Here is a 16,549-nt window from a genome sequence, read left to right on the forward strand (position 1 = left end):
GGTGGCAGACAGATGGTTGTTCTGTACGGATTATGCGATTTTACTACGCGAGACATAATTCGCAGTGATGTTCACCACAACAGTCAGGAGGTGCGTCTGATATATGCATCCATACATTCAACCCCCGCTTCATCGCGGTTCACCTATCGTGCCCCCGGTTCATCGTGGGTTTTCCCTTGGAACGTACCTAATTTTTTCTGCGGATTCCCCCGGTACATCGCGGTAATAATATATAAAATATAAATTATTTAAGCAATAAATTATAACGCGTGGTGCTCGACCAGTCACACAATGCACGAGACAAAGTTTCGCTTGTGAACTTCGAATATTTTCTACGTTTTTTCTCCAAGCCCCACGATGCCGCCCAAATGCCCTGCACCTTCTAAGGCTTCTGGCAAGGAACCGAAGCGCCAGAGGAAGGTCCTGGGACGCTCCGGGAGAAGGTTAAGGTAAAGGTGCTCGATATATGCTTCGGGAAGGAAAAAGGTTTGCCGCCGTTGGACGAGCACTGCTCATACCCAGCACCTCAAAACCGACCAGACCAGACTAGTCGATCTCCGGCACCTCAAACCCAATCACTGCCAAACCGACCAGACCAGACTAGTCGATTTCCGGCACCTCAAACCCAATCACTGCCAAACCGACCAGACCAGACTAGTCGATCTCAAGCACCTCAAACCCAATCACTCCCAAACCGACCAGACCAGACGAGACGATTTTTTGGGGAGGCGTCCATTCATCGCGGATTTTCACTTTGCGCGGGGAGGTTTGGAACGTAACCCCCGTGAGAAACGGGGGATTACTGTATTCATGTTCATATTCATACTGTCTCATCAAAAGGATTCTGCATAGAATAACAGTGAATATGGAGGGTGAAGAGAGGAAAAGAGGGGTGAGAGAGAGGGGGCAGGGAGACTGCGGAGGGGTGTGGGGGGGCGAGGAGGCAGTGGGGAGTGAGGAGGGGTGGAGGAGCAATAAAGCAGGGGGGAGTAAGGAAGGGTGGGGAGTGAGGAGGGGTGGGGAGCAAGGAGGGGTGGGGAAGCGAGGAGGGGCAATAAAGCAGGGGGAGTTAGGAAGGGTGGGGAGCGAGGAGGGGTGGGGAGTGAGGAGGGGTGGGGTGGGGAGTGAGGAGGGGTGGGGAGTGAGGAGGGGTGGGGTGGGGAGCGAGGTGGGGTGGGGAGCGAGGAGGGGTGAGGGAGCGAGGAGGGGCAATAAAGCAGGGGGGAGTAAGGAAGGGTGGGGAGCGAGGAGGGGTGGGGAGCGAGGAGGGGTGGGGAAATGAGGAGGGGCAAAAAAGCAGCAAACAATGCATAAATAAATCATATAATAAATAAAAAATATTAAAATGAACTACTTTGTAATAAGTGTGATCATGGTTGGGGTTGGATACAGTACATATTGCTTGAGGCAGACTGTCCAGTTGAAGATGAAGGCTCAGAAGATGAAATGGAGGCCGATTCACTTTGGGATTTTGTTTGAAGAACGTCATAATGGAGACTTGAGTGGCTGCCTTAATTTTCTGCTCGTAAACCTCCTTGTAACATTTCAGGACATTTGCCATCTCCCGATGCATTATGGCACTTCTCATGCAGTCGGGATCATGCTTAGCACGAACAACTCTCTCAGAATGATGGAGCATGAACCACTCGCTCAGAATGACAGAGCACAAACCACTCACTCAGAATGACGGAGCAGGAATCACTCGCTCAGATTGACGGATCATGAACCACTCCCTCAGAATGATGGAGCACGAACCACTCGCTCAGAATGACGGATCATGAACCACTCCCTCAGAATGACGGAGCACAAACCACTCCCTCAGAATGACGAAGCACAAACCACTCCCTCAGAATGACGGAGCACGAACCACTCGTTCAGAATGACGGAGCACAAACCACTCCCTCAGAATGACGGAGCACAAACCACTCCCTCAGAATGACGGAGCATGATCCACTCTCTCAGAATGACGGAGCATGAACCACTCCCTCAGAATGACAGAGCACAAACCACTCCCTCAGAATGACGGAGCATGATCCACTCCCTCAGAATGACGGAGCACGAACCACTCGTTCAGAATGACGGAGCACAAACCACTCCCTCAGAATGACGGAGCACAAACCACTCCCTCAGAATGACGGAGCATGATCCACTCTCTCAGAATGACGGAGCATGAACCACTCCCTCAGAATGACAGAGCACAAACCACTCCCTCAGAATGATGGAGCACGAACCACTCTCTCAGAATGACGGAGCATGAACCACTCACTCAGAATGACATATCATGGTTGTTGTCGTTGTTGTTGTTGTTGTTGTTGAATTAAATCCACGCTGCAACGAAAATGTCTGATCAGAACACGCTCTCCTTTGTATCAACTGCCGACTATACATCCCGATCTGGACAAGAACTGGACTGCCGTCCATTGTATAGCACTCAGCATGTGGCTTAAGCACTCAAGCAGGCACTCCAATGGAATGGCTGTCAAGCGATAGCGATGTTCAAATGTCCAAACGATGTCCAAATTTGGCAAATGAACACTTATTTAGTGTCGGAACTGCTGCTGAGTTCAAATCTGGAGCTTAAATTTTGGAATTCTTCTTAGTTTAAGAGATTCTCGAGGTTATTCATATGCAGAAATGAAATAAACCCATGAACGCTGGCGTCTCCGGGTGTTTTTCAGCTATGCAGTGTACCCAGCGATTTGTAGCTATGATGAACAGGCATTCGATAATATGAGCGATGAAAGTGAGAAATAAGACTTTATCATGAAGAAATCATTGCGGCCTGTTCCAAGTCAGGGCATGGTTGAGCAGGCCAAAAACATATAGCAGCTTCAGACCCCAGCGAGGAAACCCAGGAAACGCCAAAGACCCCATATGGTGCAAGGTGGCCGAAGAGTGCCTGGTAAAGGCCATATTTAAATAAGGCTGTTAATTGTCTTCAATAGGTGTGTTTTAATTAACCCAAACACCCGATTTTCACTCTTGCACTTCCTTGGAGTTTTCTTAGTATGCATGCAAAGTTTCAGGCTGCTCAGTTTCATGGTTTTGAAGTTATGGAGGACACACACACACACACACACACACACACACACACACACACACACACACACACACACACACACACACACACACACACACACACACACACACACACACACACACACACACAGACACACACACACACACACACACACACACACACACCACTGACATTTATTAGTATGGATAAAGACATTGTATTTGTATATAAAATGAAAACTGAGCTTTTGGGTTAAATTTATCTTCAGATGTAAGAATGCATAAAAACTATTCAAACACAGTCTACATTACATGGACATAAGAAAGTGCATTGTAACCTTCACATGCCATAGAAAGGGAACATGGTAATAATGCAAGAGATTAGGTGTAACTTATACATGTACAGTTAGACAACAAATGATTAAACTTGTGCAATGCTGTTGAAACAACCATTCTGGTCACCGGGCTGTCTGCATCCATATGCAGCAGTCCGTGAAAGCTTCGCTTTCCGACATTTTCAGAATATTGTTTGATATATTTTCTGACAAGAACATGATGTAAGTTCAAGACAGGCTTTTGGAATTTGACTAATAGTCATCAGAATAGGTTGTAATCCTGCGGTTCCTCTTTTCCACCCCCATCTCAGTAACATCCGGAAGATGTGGTACTGGACAATGAGCTTTCTTCCATATCATGCATTGGTAATGCACATGCTGTATGTGGAAGGTAAAGGCATTGCTTGTAGGTGGCAACATTTCTGGTTTGCAAGATTTTTCAAACACTATCCTCTGCACAGTATCAACCAACTCTGCACAGTACATTGTCGACCTCATAAATTTTGCAAACAAATGCTTCTGTTGACTTGAGCTTAGTTGGGGTCAGGATTCCCATTCTGACCTCACGAAGAAGGTGATGATGAAGCAGAACTATTTTCCAGGCTGATCACTTGGTGCGACCACAGATGTAGGATGTGGTATCAGACCCTGTAAGGGCATGGAAAGGCAGCAGTGCTTCAGCAGAACTTGGTGGCAGCTTTTGATACACTGGACCAATGGGCATGTACTTTCTCTTCTTGGCAGTTCCAGTCATCATCCAGAGATTGTCACAATTCACACACTTGAAATGTGACACTAATATCAGAGGGACATCTGTGTCTCTTGCAGACAATAGTATCAAAATTAATACCAATGGCATGAAGAGCAAGGCAACTATTTGCTTCCTCATGGGTCACGCTAAGTGGGATAAGATTTGTGGTATCATAAGATGATTTGACTTCTTGTACATCTACAAAGCCACCTGTGCCAACTTCTTTATCATGCAGTGTATTTGCTTATAGTTCTTCAGAGAGAAATTGAGCAAGGTCTGCTTTGTTTTCTGGTAAGGCAAGGAAACTTGACCAAGAATTTGGAAATGCCTATCTCTTCCTTCAACTGTGCGTCATATTGAACGAGTGGTCTTTGTTCATCTTTGTCGTGTTTCTGATTTGATAGATTAATCTCGGAATCTGTCAAATACGACATCTATTCGACCATATGCTGTTCCTGAATGGAAGATAGAACTCGTAGATGTATCGGTTAATAAGTTCGTAACTCACAGGTATTTGGAATAAAATGCATTCATTTAAAATGTATAACGCATGAACCTTAAAATTGCGAATAAAATTTTACCAATAAAAAATATGGGCTGCAGAAGAGGAAAATGAGTGCTCCCCTAAGATCTGTCCACTGAGAGTTATCATTTGTGTGAGAGCGTTTATGTCAGACTGTCACATTTAACATAAGAATTATGCATTTAACTGGATAAGTTATTGACTGATGTGTTTAGAAATTACATCAAATGATTCCTTCATTAACTTATGATTCAAGAAAGTAAAATACTTAGTAACTTTATCCACAGTTGGACCCGACTCAGCCAGGCCGCCATTCGTGGGAAAAGGGACTGGTCATTATATGATTAAAATCTTTAACCCTTTGAACGCTAACGGCCATTTTACCGGCCACTCTTAAAACCTCCATATACCCGAGCGGCCGGATTTTTCTCCAGGGAGCCCAGAGTGGGGGAGCCGAAAGTTCAAGGAGTTCATGGTTCAAAGGGTTAAAGTTAAAAATCAACAAAATGGAACATTAAAATATTACATCTTTCATTCTCGAGTTTTCTTCGGCTAGCAACACATGTCTAAAAGTGTAATACTGACAATATCTAAAAATATTACAAACTCATTTATTTTTATATCATTGTCAATTCTTTTGTAACATTACTTTACTGTATATAGTTATTGACATTCGTTACCTCCGCCACTGAAGGTAAAGGAGGTTATGTTTTCACCCCTTTCTGTCTGTTTGTCTGTGTGCAGGATATCTCAAAAAGTTGTGGACGGATCCACAAATAATTTTTTTTAAGTGATTCTTCACGATTGAGAGATTGGGCCAAAAACGATATATATATATATTGTTGCGGTCTTCGCGCCCGCCGGCGTGCGACGGCCACGTAACTCGAATCGCGGCACGTCGCCCACCGGACGGACAATCCAGTCGTGACCCTCTCGGACTAACGCCGGGAACCAGTCACGGGTGGACCTTTCGGTCACACCGCGATCGAGCCAATCAGCCCCCGCGTGGGATAGGGTTGCTCGCCAAATTCGAACTACCTAAGTACCCACGCGGAGGGTAGACCGGGCGATCGCACCTCGCCGCAGGTCGACTTCGGACACGGGCCACTTAAGCGACCCGTTCCGTACTATCAGAATAACCGAGCGGTGTTATCGTCGACCTCGACGGTTCGATTAATTATCGGGCGTACTCAGCCCACTACCAACCCTTTACGTGAAGCAAGATGGGGATTCAATGGAGGAAAAAGACGAAGCGAAGCGGGAAACAGTTCAACAATAAAGCACATTTATTCTCGGCACACGGGAAGCACACAAATACAATTCCACCAAATGCACACAGAAAAGAAAACACAATTCCATTTACACAAAAAGCAAACATAAAAGTGAAAACACAGTGCAGAGCTAATTCCGACTACCGAGCACACGGCAACACTTATACAATTCTACTTCACAGACGGCGCCGACAACACATACCCAAAACCAAGGAAAAGAAATACCCTCAAGAATGAGGTAGGCCTGGGGCCGAGACCTGGTCGGGCCTACCCGTCTGGTGATGAGACGCGGAGCGGCGATGGCCCCGCAACCCGCGGGCCTCGTGGACAGTGCCTGGCAGGGGGTGGGAACGGGGCCCCCTTGGTCGCACTATCTCAGCGCGGGGGGAAACAGGAGGGGGTTGCTGATGCTCGGGGTATAGAGGATCTTTATTATGTGCGCGACGAGCGTCTCCACCTCGGCCAGGTCGCGCTGCCGGCCCCCCAGGGGTGCAGCTCCCTGCACGACGCGAGCACCCCCTCGTCCGCCCTCGCCGCCTCTCCACAGCTCGTCCCCTCCGTTCCGACTTCAACGCACACGACGAGCAGCTCCACCGCCCGCGAAGTCTTGACTCTCTGTTCCGACTCCTTCGCCTCGTTCCGACCTTTACTACTCCCTTCTTCCTCGTTCCGACTTCTACTACACCTTTTACTGACGAACACCGTCCTTTTATCCCCCCGTAACTTCGCCTTTGACCCCCTCCCTTTGACCTTTCAACTCGCTCCCCATTGGCCCGACAAAAAGTGGGCGTGAAGGCTTTTTGATCCACAAATTTGCATATATCGATCGCCCTGGGGGCGGGGCCAATTCGCCCCTCGCTCACCGATTGGACGGCAAAAAGTGGGCGTGTGTCGTTTTGGATCCGTTTTTGAAGCAGAAAATCCGTGATTTTGTACACGCTGTTCAACGTGCGCCCTACACGAGTCCAGCATCGGTGCCCATGAGTGGCGCGAGACGACGGCGATGCGATGGTGGCGAGTTGTGACGGTAAAGGTCGTGGCGGTTGTGGTGAAGCGGTGGTTGTGGTCGGTGGTTGATGTTGTGGTTGTGATGGTGGCGATTGGTCCAAAATAAAGATAGTAAAAGAAAAACGGCTATCCTGAAGAGTCGCAGCACGTATAAATGACATGTATTCCCACTAGACAACGGGTTTGGGCCTAACTACACATGCACTTACCGAGATACCTCACCTAAGGGACCTGAATGGTGGTTTGCGAATCTGGTAACCACAACAATATATATATAGATATAACACGATATCTCAAAAATGTATTGGGCCAGATATGTTCTCGTGGATCGCATGGTGGAGGTATGCACTCTTCCGAGTGCCCTTCTAGTTATACAGTACTGTATTTATATGGAAAAGTACAAAGTTGAATAAAAAAAATTATTCGTTTCTATGTTGTTTGAAATATTCAAAATTTAATATTTTTGGCATTTTTTGCTCTTTTGCAAAGAAAATAAATGACAATACATGTAATTTGTATATTTGTTAGGTAGATATGCACTTTCTGAACATTTACAACTTTAAATTTTAAAGCCAGCATGAATACTTTCAGAGTTACAGTTGAACACGCTTTTTTGATTCGTGATACTTTTATGTGGTTTTGGTTTTGGTGGCCATTTTGTTTTAAAATTTTGATGGTTAAAAACCAATATTTCAGCTTGCTATCCTATTTTTTTTTTCATAATCTGCATACCTGTATTCGGTTAGAAAGACTGGACACCAACTTCTCCGAAAAAAATGTCCCTTCGGTAAACTTTTTCAGAAATTTGGCCTCGCCGAAAATGGGCAAAACTGACCTTTTCTGCATCAGACTTTCCTTATGTAAAGGTAATAGGTAGATGGGGATACAATCCTGGGAAGGTGAGCAAAATGACATTTTCCATTGTGAGGTCCCTCGTGTAGATTTTTTAGCTTATTTGTAATTGAATTCCAGATAAGGTATTGTCATCGTGCAACGTCCGTCCGTTTCCTATTTCGACTTTTCCGGCCAAACCGCTGGCCCAATCCGGCTCAAATTCGGCAGCAACGTTCCACTCCCGACTGGTAATCGGGATTGTAAAGCACATTCCGGTCACGTGACTTTAAATAGGTCAAAATAGCGGACAGTAAATTCCTGAAAAAAAAGATCTTCTTCTCCAGACCCACCAGTCAGAATGCTGCCAAATTTGGGTTCCAACATTAGGACAGGGTCATGATGTTAAATGATGGATTCCATGCCAATCACATGACCAGAAGTGTGCCAAAATGGTGAACGGTAAATTTTTGGAAAATCGCATAAATTCCTTAAAAAAATCTTCTTCTTCAGACCCACGAGTCAGAATGCTTCCAAATTTGGATGACATTAGGCCAGGCCCCAGATAAGTTCCAGGTCCAGTGGTCCTATTTTTTAAATTCCCATGAAACCCAACAAAACAAATAAAGCTTCGATTTTATTTTGCTATTATCCGAATATATTTATCAAAGAAAGTCACGTGTGGCATTGGTATTCGCTGACAGCCTCAGACAGAGCCAATTGTCCGTACTCACAACTTTGAACGAGTTGATGGCGATTCCATTTTTTGAAAACTACAATATTTGTTCATTGTATTTCATCAATAGGTGAAGACACGACTAACAGTTATCAAAACTTGAGTTGGCATGTTAGTGTCATGTTTCCTTCTGAACCCCTCACTCATGATGCAGGTCAGCACCCAGGTTGAAATATTACACACTATGTTTGTCCACTGTTTGCTCATGATCGTGTAATCCATGTAAAAGTACATTTCTTCTTATTCTTATTCTTTAACATCCACAATTATTCACACGTTCTTGTGAGGTTAGCAGGGGGGAGCTTGGCCCAAGTCTTTCACGAACCGGCTGGCCAGGCCTGACGCTCGACTAAAGTTAGGGCAGGAAATCGTAATTTGTTCAAGGTGCTGGCGATAGCTCGCCTACTCTTCTGGCCAGGCCTGACGCTCGATTAAAGTTAGGGCAGGAAATCGTAATTTGTTCAAGGTGCTGGCGATAGCTCGCCTACTCTTCGCGAAGGTCACCGGGGGATCTTTAACGTCCACAAATTTATGCCGGCAGACAGGATACGCCCAGTTTACCGTCCATCCGAGGAATGGCACACACATTGATGAATCACTGCCTGTGAAACACCGGGATGACAGTTTATAGCTGGGTCAATATTCAAACCCAGGCTCGACAGCAGAGAGGCGAGTGTGTGTCTAAAGGTACACTGATATCGAGTAATTTCTGTCATGAATGTGATTTTTGTACAAGTTCCTCCATGAGCCTGAAACCACTTAAAAAAAAAGAAAAGGATTTTAAACAAACATGAAATATTTCACAGTTAACATATCAACAATTTTAGGTGACGTGACAATTATCCAATATCAAATTAAACTTAACAAAAATGTAATTGGCCAATGTCAAATTTAGTTAATTTTTCCCGTTTTGACTGCTGTGACCACAAGCCCCCATTGACCTGGGGCATGATTTGACCAAGGGTCAAATCCCAAAAACTGTTCCATATTTCAAGCGTCCCCCAATGTTAATTGCACATACAAAGTTTCATTTAAAAATGTTTAAAATGTGTCCGTAACTGCATTTTGGTATTTGACCTTTTGACCCCGTGCCCAGGGGAGGTGGGGTTGGGGGGGGGATGACACTGCTCTTGCACCTTCACACCATGTGCTGATCAAAACTTCCAAGTTTAGTGAATTTCTGCACAACCGTTAGGAGGAACTAGCATGATGGACGGACAGACAGACAGACAGACACACAGATGGAGCCGATTACAATATCCCCACGTTTTTTGAATGTGCATTCGCACAAGAATGAAGGAATCAATGTAATACAACTCACTTCGGAAAGAAATTCTTGTGATGCTTTCCCTGTTGAGAAGTCGGTCGAGAAAAGGGTTTGCAGTGTCCGCCACCTAATGTGAATAACAATAAATCGAAAGGAACACAAGGTGTCAAAAAGAATTCACATACACCTTCAAAATCGATACCGTACATGTACGACAGTGTACGTTTCATTCAAACAATGTGTGATTCCCTTTAAGGACCACAACTGGAACAACCAAATGACATCATTAAAGTGAAATTATGATCATCCACAAGATGATGAAAAGATAGAACTTCAAAGATTTTTTGCCAACAATAAAGATGTCAGAAAACAAAGTTTCATTTAAAAATTTGTGTTAATCAGACAACACACAGTTATGATGGCCAACTAATTAATGCAATGATGTACAGGTGAAACAATGATCGAACTAGAACGGCACTTTGTAGAGCACAAACCTCTGCCAAGCTGAACAGTTTACGTTTTGCATCCCACTGATGGCCTGGATCTGCATCTGGAACTCAATCAAAATCTAATTGCCTTGTTCTTGTCACCTACTCAACTCATTCACCAAAATTTGTCATAACCCATCTTCAACTTTTTGAAATATCATAATATATATTGTTTTGGTTCCATCTCTCAATGGTGAAGAATGACTTAACTAAATTTAAAAAAAATTCTCGTATCCGGATCCAGATGCGGTTGGATCTACACCCAGATCAAATCAATTCGTCCTTCGCACACAACCAACCTGTACACCAAGTTTTGGCCGAATCCGTCCGTAAAGCTTTTGAGACAGCCTGCTCACAAACAAAAAGAGGGGAAAACAACCTCCATCCACCTTCGGCGGGGAAGGTAAGAAGGCAATTTGTTTTTTATTCCACAGAAAGTGAATTTCTTCATCAATTAAGTTTATCATATATATATATATATATATATATATATATATATATATATATATATATATATATATATATATATATATATATATATATATATATATATATATATATATATATAGCTCTTTCTCACCACTGACAGACTGACTCACTGACTGATATTAAAGATCGGTGCCTTCCGGGTGACGTAGAAAGCTGAAATTTTGCGAGCTGATGGACATCGAAGCCAGCACACCAGGAAAAAAAAAATCACAGAATCATCGGACAACATTCATCAATGAAAACATAAATAAAGGAAAACAAATAAATGAAAAAATGCAGGTGAGTGACCCGAGACAATGGGGAAGCACGGTAATTTTGTGTGCTGACAGACATCGAAGCCGATGCACCAGGAAGAATCACAGAACCGTCGGAAAGCATCCGTAAATGAAAATATAAATAATAAGTAAGTAAATAAATAAACAAATAAATGAATGGATGAAAAATCAAATGCAGTTGAGCGATCCCTGAGGCAATGGGGAAGCACGGTGATTTTGTGTGCCGATGGACATCGAAGCCGTTACACCGGGAAAAATCATAGAATCGTCAAACAACATTCATATATGAAAATATAAATAAATGAAAATAAATAAATGAAAAATCAAATGCAGGTGAGCGATCCGAGACAATGGAGAAACATGGTTCATACGCTTACACAATGTGTAAGCACACCCGCTCGTATATATATATATATATATATATATATATATATATATATATATATATATATATATATATATATATATATATATATATATATATATATATATATATATATATATATATATATATATATATATATATATACATATACAGGGTAAGTCAGAAGTAGGGCCTGATTTCTGTCAGTCGATTGTTTGTTTGCCATTTGTATTACAGTGTACAAGAAGGTAAAAATAAATGAATGACATGTTTATCGAATCATTTATTCAAGAAAAAATTATTACGGAACTGTACCAAGGTGTTTTACTTGCAATTTTCAAAGTGCCCTCCCTCGTGATCGATGAACAATTGCAGTCGAGCAGGCACAGAGCGACACACACGTCTGCAGAGTTCAATATCAATTTCCTCAAACTTTGCAGTGATTTGAGCCTTCAATTTCTGAATGGTACGAGGCTTTTCACGATAAACAAGGTCTTTCATGAGCCCCCAAAGAAAGAAATCTGGAGGTTTAAGGTTCGGGGAGCGTGCCTGCCACTCAACGGACCGCGGCGGCCGATCCACTTTCTGGGAAAGTTTTCATCAAGCCATTGACGAACATAACGTCCATAATGAGATGGAGCTCCATCATGCTGGAAATATCAGTCCTGATCTTGTACCCTGGGCCAAAAGAAGGTTTGCAGCATATCCAGGTAAATTTCTGCAGTGACAGATCCCTCAAAGAAAAAGGGTCCAATTATCCCTAATGGAGATATGGCTGCCCAAACTGTCACTCCAGGTAAATTTACCTCCTTCTCAACTGTCACTCTTGGGTTATCCACAGCCCAGTAGACACAATTGTGTCTGTTAATTGTGCAATTAAGCTTAAAACATGCCTCATCTAACCACCAGATGTTGTCTAGCATTGTGTCCTCTTCGTGAAGTTTAGCTAAGAACTCTTAGCAAAATTGAAGACAGCGGTCGTCATCTCCATCATGAAGGGCATGCAGTAAGCGTGGAATGTAAGGTTTCCATTTTTTTCTGGTGAAGGATATGGATAGCACTTGATTGGCTCACTTCCAACTCTGCAGATCAACGGCGAGTTGACTTTTGCGTACTTTGTTCCAGTCTTCTGATGGCTTCTTCAGCATTAACGACATTCGTTGACGTTTTCGGACGACCGGACTTCTTTGCAGTGGCTACTGACCCTGTTGCTTCAAATTTCTCGACAATCAATCGTATGTTTCTTCACTGAGGTGGGTTAATATCGAATTCCTGTGCCAAACAGCGTGCCGCCATCGTTGTTCATTACATTTGTAGTAATGTTTCATGGCCGCAATGCGTTGATTCATTGAAAGGTAATTCATGGTTCAATTTGGTGCAAATTCAGTAAATTTCCAAACTCGCAGCAATAACCTGCAAAACAAAATCAAAAATAAATAAATTCCGAAAACTAATAATCTGCAAGACAATTATTAACAACATGACTTCCCAGAAAGAATCTGACAGCCGAAAAAACAGAAATAGGGCGCTACTTTTGACTCACCCTGTGTATATATATATATATATATATATATATATATATATATATATATATATATATATATATATATATATATATATATATATATATATATGTATATGTATATATATATATATATTTATATATATATATATATATATATATATATATATATGTATATATATATATATATTTATATATATATATATATATATATATTTATATATATATATATATATTTATTTATATTGTTGCGGATTTCGCGCCCGCCGGCGTGCGAACGGCCACGTAACTCGAATCGCGGCACGTCGCCCACCGGACGGACAATCCAGTCGTGACCCTCTCGGACTAACGCCGGGAACCAGTCACGGGTGGACCTTTTGGTCTCACCGCGATCGAGCCAATCAGCCCCCGCGTGGGATAGGGTTGCTCGCCAAATTCGACCTACCTAAGTACCCACGCGGAGGGTAGACCGGGCGATCGCACCTCGCCGCAGGTCGACTTCGGACACGGGCCACTTAAGCGACCCGTTCCGTACTATCAGAATAACCGAGCGGTGTTATCGTCGACCTCGACGGTTCGATTAATTATCGGGCGTACTCAGCCCACTACCAACCCTTTACGTGAAGCAAGATGAGGGTTCAATGGGGGAAAAGACGAAGCGAAGCGGGAGAACAGTTCAACAATAAAGCACATTTATTCGCGGCACACGGGAAGCACACAAATACAATTCCACCAAAAGCACACAAAAAAAGAAAACACAATTCCATTTACACAAAAAGCAAATATAAAAGCGAAAACAATGCAGAGCTAATACCGACTACCGAGCACACGGCAACACTTATACAATTCTACTTCACAGACGGCGCCGACAACACATACCCAAAACCAAGGAAAAGAAACACCCTCAAGGAAGAGGCGGGCCTGAGGCCGAGACGGGGTCGCGCCTACCCGTCTGGTGATGAGACGCGGAGCGGCGATGGCGCCGCACTCCGCGGGCCTCGCGGACAGTGCCTGGCAGGGGGTGGGAAAAAGGGGCCCCCTTGGTCGCACTATCTCAGCGCGGGGGGGAAACAGGAGGGGGTTGCTGATGCTCGGGGTATAGAGGATCTTTATTATCCCTGGTGTGCGTCTCCACCTCGGCCAGGTCGCGCTGCCGGCCTCCCTCGGGCGTGCAGCTCCTGGCACCGACGCGAGCACCCCCTCGTCCGACTCTCTTCAGCTTCTCCAGCTACTGCAGGCTTCGGGCTCCAGACTTCCACACTCGTCCCCTCCGTTCCGACTCCTTCTCGTTCTCGTTCTCTTGACTGACGAACACCGTCCTTTTTATCCCCCCGCAGCTTCGCCTTTGACCCCCTCCCTTTGACCTTTCACCTCGCTCCCCATTGGCCCGAGAAAAAGTGGGCGTGAAGGCTTTTTGATCCACAAATTTGCATATATCGATCGCCCTGGGGGCGGGGCCAATTCGCCCCTCGCTCACCGATTGGACGGCAAAAAGTGGGCGTGTGTCGTTTTTGATCCGTTTTTGAAGCACAAAATCCGTGATTTTGTACACGCTGTTCGACGCGCGTTCTGCATGAGTCCAACACCGGTACCCACAGCGGGGCAAGAACGGTGGCGATGCTACAGTTGCGAGGTGTGACGGGAAGGTCGTGGCGGTTGTGGTGAAGCGGCGTTGTGGTTGGTGGTTGATGTTGTGGTTGTGATCATGGCGGTTGGTCCAAAATAAAGATAGTAAAAGAAAAACGGCTATCCTGAAGAGTCGCAGCTCGCATAAATGACATGTATTCCCACTAGACAACGGGTTTGGGCCTAACTACACATGCACTTACCGAGATACCTCACCTAAGGGACCTGAATGGTGGTTTGCGAATCTGGTAACCACAACACTACCCCCTCCCCTTTTTACAGACTCGTCCCGAGTCGTCAAATTTTCGTGTGCCATCATGTGTAGTTTTCCCCTAGTACATTTTACCTACGGATCCCTGAGTGCGACATTCATGGTATTCGTGTCCCCAAAATAAATAACCTGAGGGCTGCGTAACTATCTAAACAAACTCACTCACACGGACGACTTAAATAAAATTGCCGGCGCTAAGACATACATGCCGGGGGCGCACTCATATTTACAGTACATCTTAACCTTAACTTACAAATTTTACACTAAACCATGGCCCAGGATCACTGAACTCTGCAAAAGAAAAGCAGTTAGCAGGGAGCCAGGCTGCCCACATGCAGTCTCTGGCTCAAAACAATGCAGGTGACAGGGAACGTGGCTGGCTGCTCACACGCAGTCCAAGGCCTTCCCTTTTGAACTGAACGCAGTGAACCACAACGGTGCATGGGCCGCACAAACGTAGTCTCCGTGCCAGCTCAAGTGGCACACGCAATGAGCACAACGAATGGATGGATGAATGGATGGACGCAAACACGGTGCATGGGCCGCCACTGCAGGCCCGTGTTGTAGCTGCCAACAGGGCAGTTCTCGCAGCTTGCAAACTGTTGCCTTGATCCTGGCGCACATGGAAATGAACAGGGGGGGGCAAAGCAAAATTGAACGGGGCTGGTGAACGTGGGCAGTGGGCATGGCATGGCAAAGGCAGCAGGCAAACACAGCCCGCAGAAGAAGAACGTTGCAGGCAAACACAGCCGGCAGATGAACTGGCCGGCACAGGCCTTGAAGTACCACAGCTGCAGATGATCCGGCCGGCACAGGCCTTGCAGCAAAACAACAGCTGCCGATGAAGTTGGCCGGCCTCTGCCTTGCAGCAAAACACGGCCAGCCGATGAAGTTGGCCAGCCTTTGCCGTTCAGTGGAGGTTGGTGGAGGGAGTGCGGTGGTGCTGGCCACTTGGAAGGCGGGCTCGGACCTACCTACCTGTCTCCCTCCCACCTATCGCCTTTGCCTGTCACTGTACATACCCACTCCCTTAATTTGTCAAACCCCAATTTAGCCCCAACTTATTTTTTTTGTTGTTTTTATTTTTACTTCGCCTCTATAAATCGTCCCCTAACCCCCTTTATCGTCCTTGTTCGGCTAACCTATCCTGTCACCTAGCCTACTCCCAACCCCTACGTTCCCTTCCCGGAGGGGAACAAGGGAGAGCTAATGTCCTGTGCCGAGGCCCAACGAAGCCTCAGAATGGCCTCCCCAGAGTTCAGCGATCTTAACACCAAGTGGGTCCAGCGGCCCACAACGACAGCGAGGGGATGGATGGTGCGGAGGGGTACATCTCCTAATCTACCCTAACCATTTAACTGTTAAACTACCCCGGGGCTTTCAACAAGCGCCTCTCGCTTAAACTATTGGTTCTAACAACCCAGATTCCCGTCGCCTGTGTTGGTGTCCTCACAATTTCGGGCCTCGCCCCCCAATTTTCTCTCCGTGCCCTCACACGGTCTCCTGGCTGGGACACGTGGCTCCCTTTGGCAGGCACGACCCTCTGCCGAATCTCCCGCTATGGCACCCCCGGGCACTACACTGCCTCCGAGCCTACCAGCTCCCTAACACCGGGGAGTGCCCCCCATGGCACCTCCCCTGAAACGCACACGTGGCAGGCTGGCCTCACGGGCCCCTTTCCGAGGGTCACCCGTGCCCACAACACTGCCCACGCGGCCAATGGCGCTCCGGGCCCCCGCACCAAGCAGGCGCACCCGTGCTCACTACTCTATTC

At 45.4% G+C, this 16,549-nt stretch overlaps 1 protein-coding gene across 2 annotated transcripts in view; it reads right to left on the minus strand.

The window, feature by feature from the left end:
- Positions 1-16,549, minus strand: part of LOC147021401 (carbonic anhydrase-related protein 10-like) — a 198,684-nt gene that overhangs the window by 43,052 nt on the left and 139,083 nt on the right. For both annotated transcript variants that reach the window (XM_085891320.1, XM_085891319.1), the window contains one exon: positions 9,795-9,867. In XM_085891320.1, the coding sequence (XP_085747446.1) occupies positions 9,795-9,867 (73 nt within the window). The remainder of the gene's footprint in view (positions 1-9,794; positions 9,868-16,549) is intronic.

This window comes from Eptatretus burgeri, chromosome 8 (genome assembly GCF_056783735.1).
Source record: "Eptatretus burgeri isolate ZD-2024b chromosome 8, Ebu_testis_v1, whole genome shotgun sequence".
Lineage (NCBI taxonomy): Eukaryota > Metazoa > Chordata > Myxini > Myxiniformes > Myxinidae > Eptatretus > Eptatretus burgeri.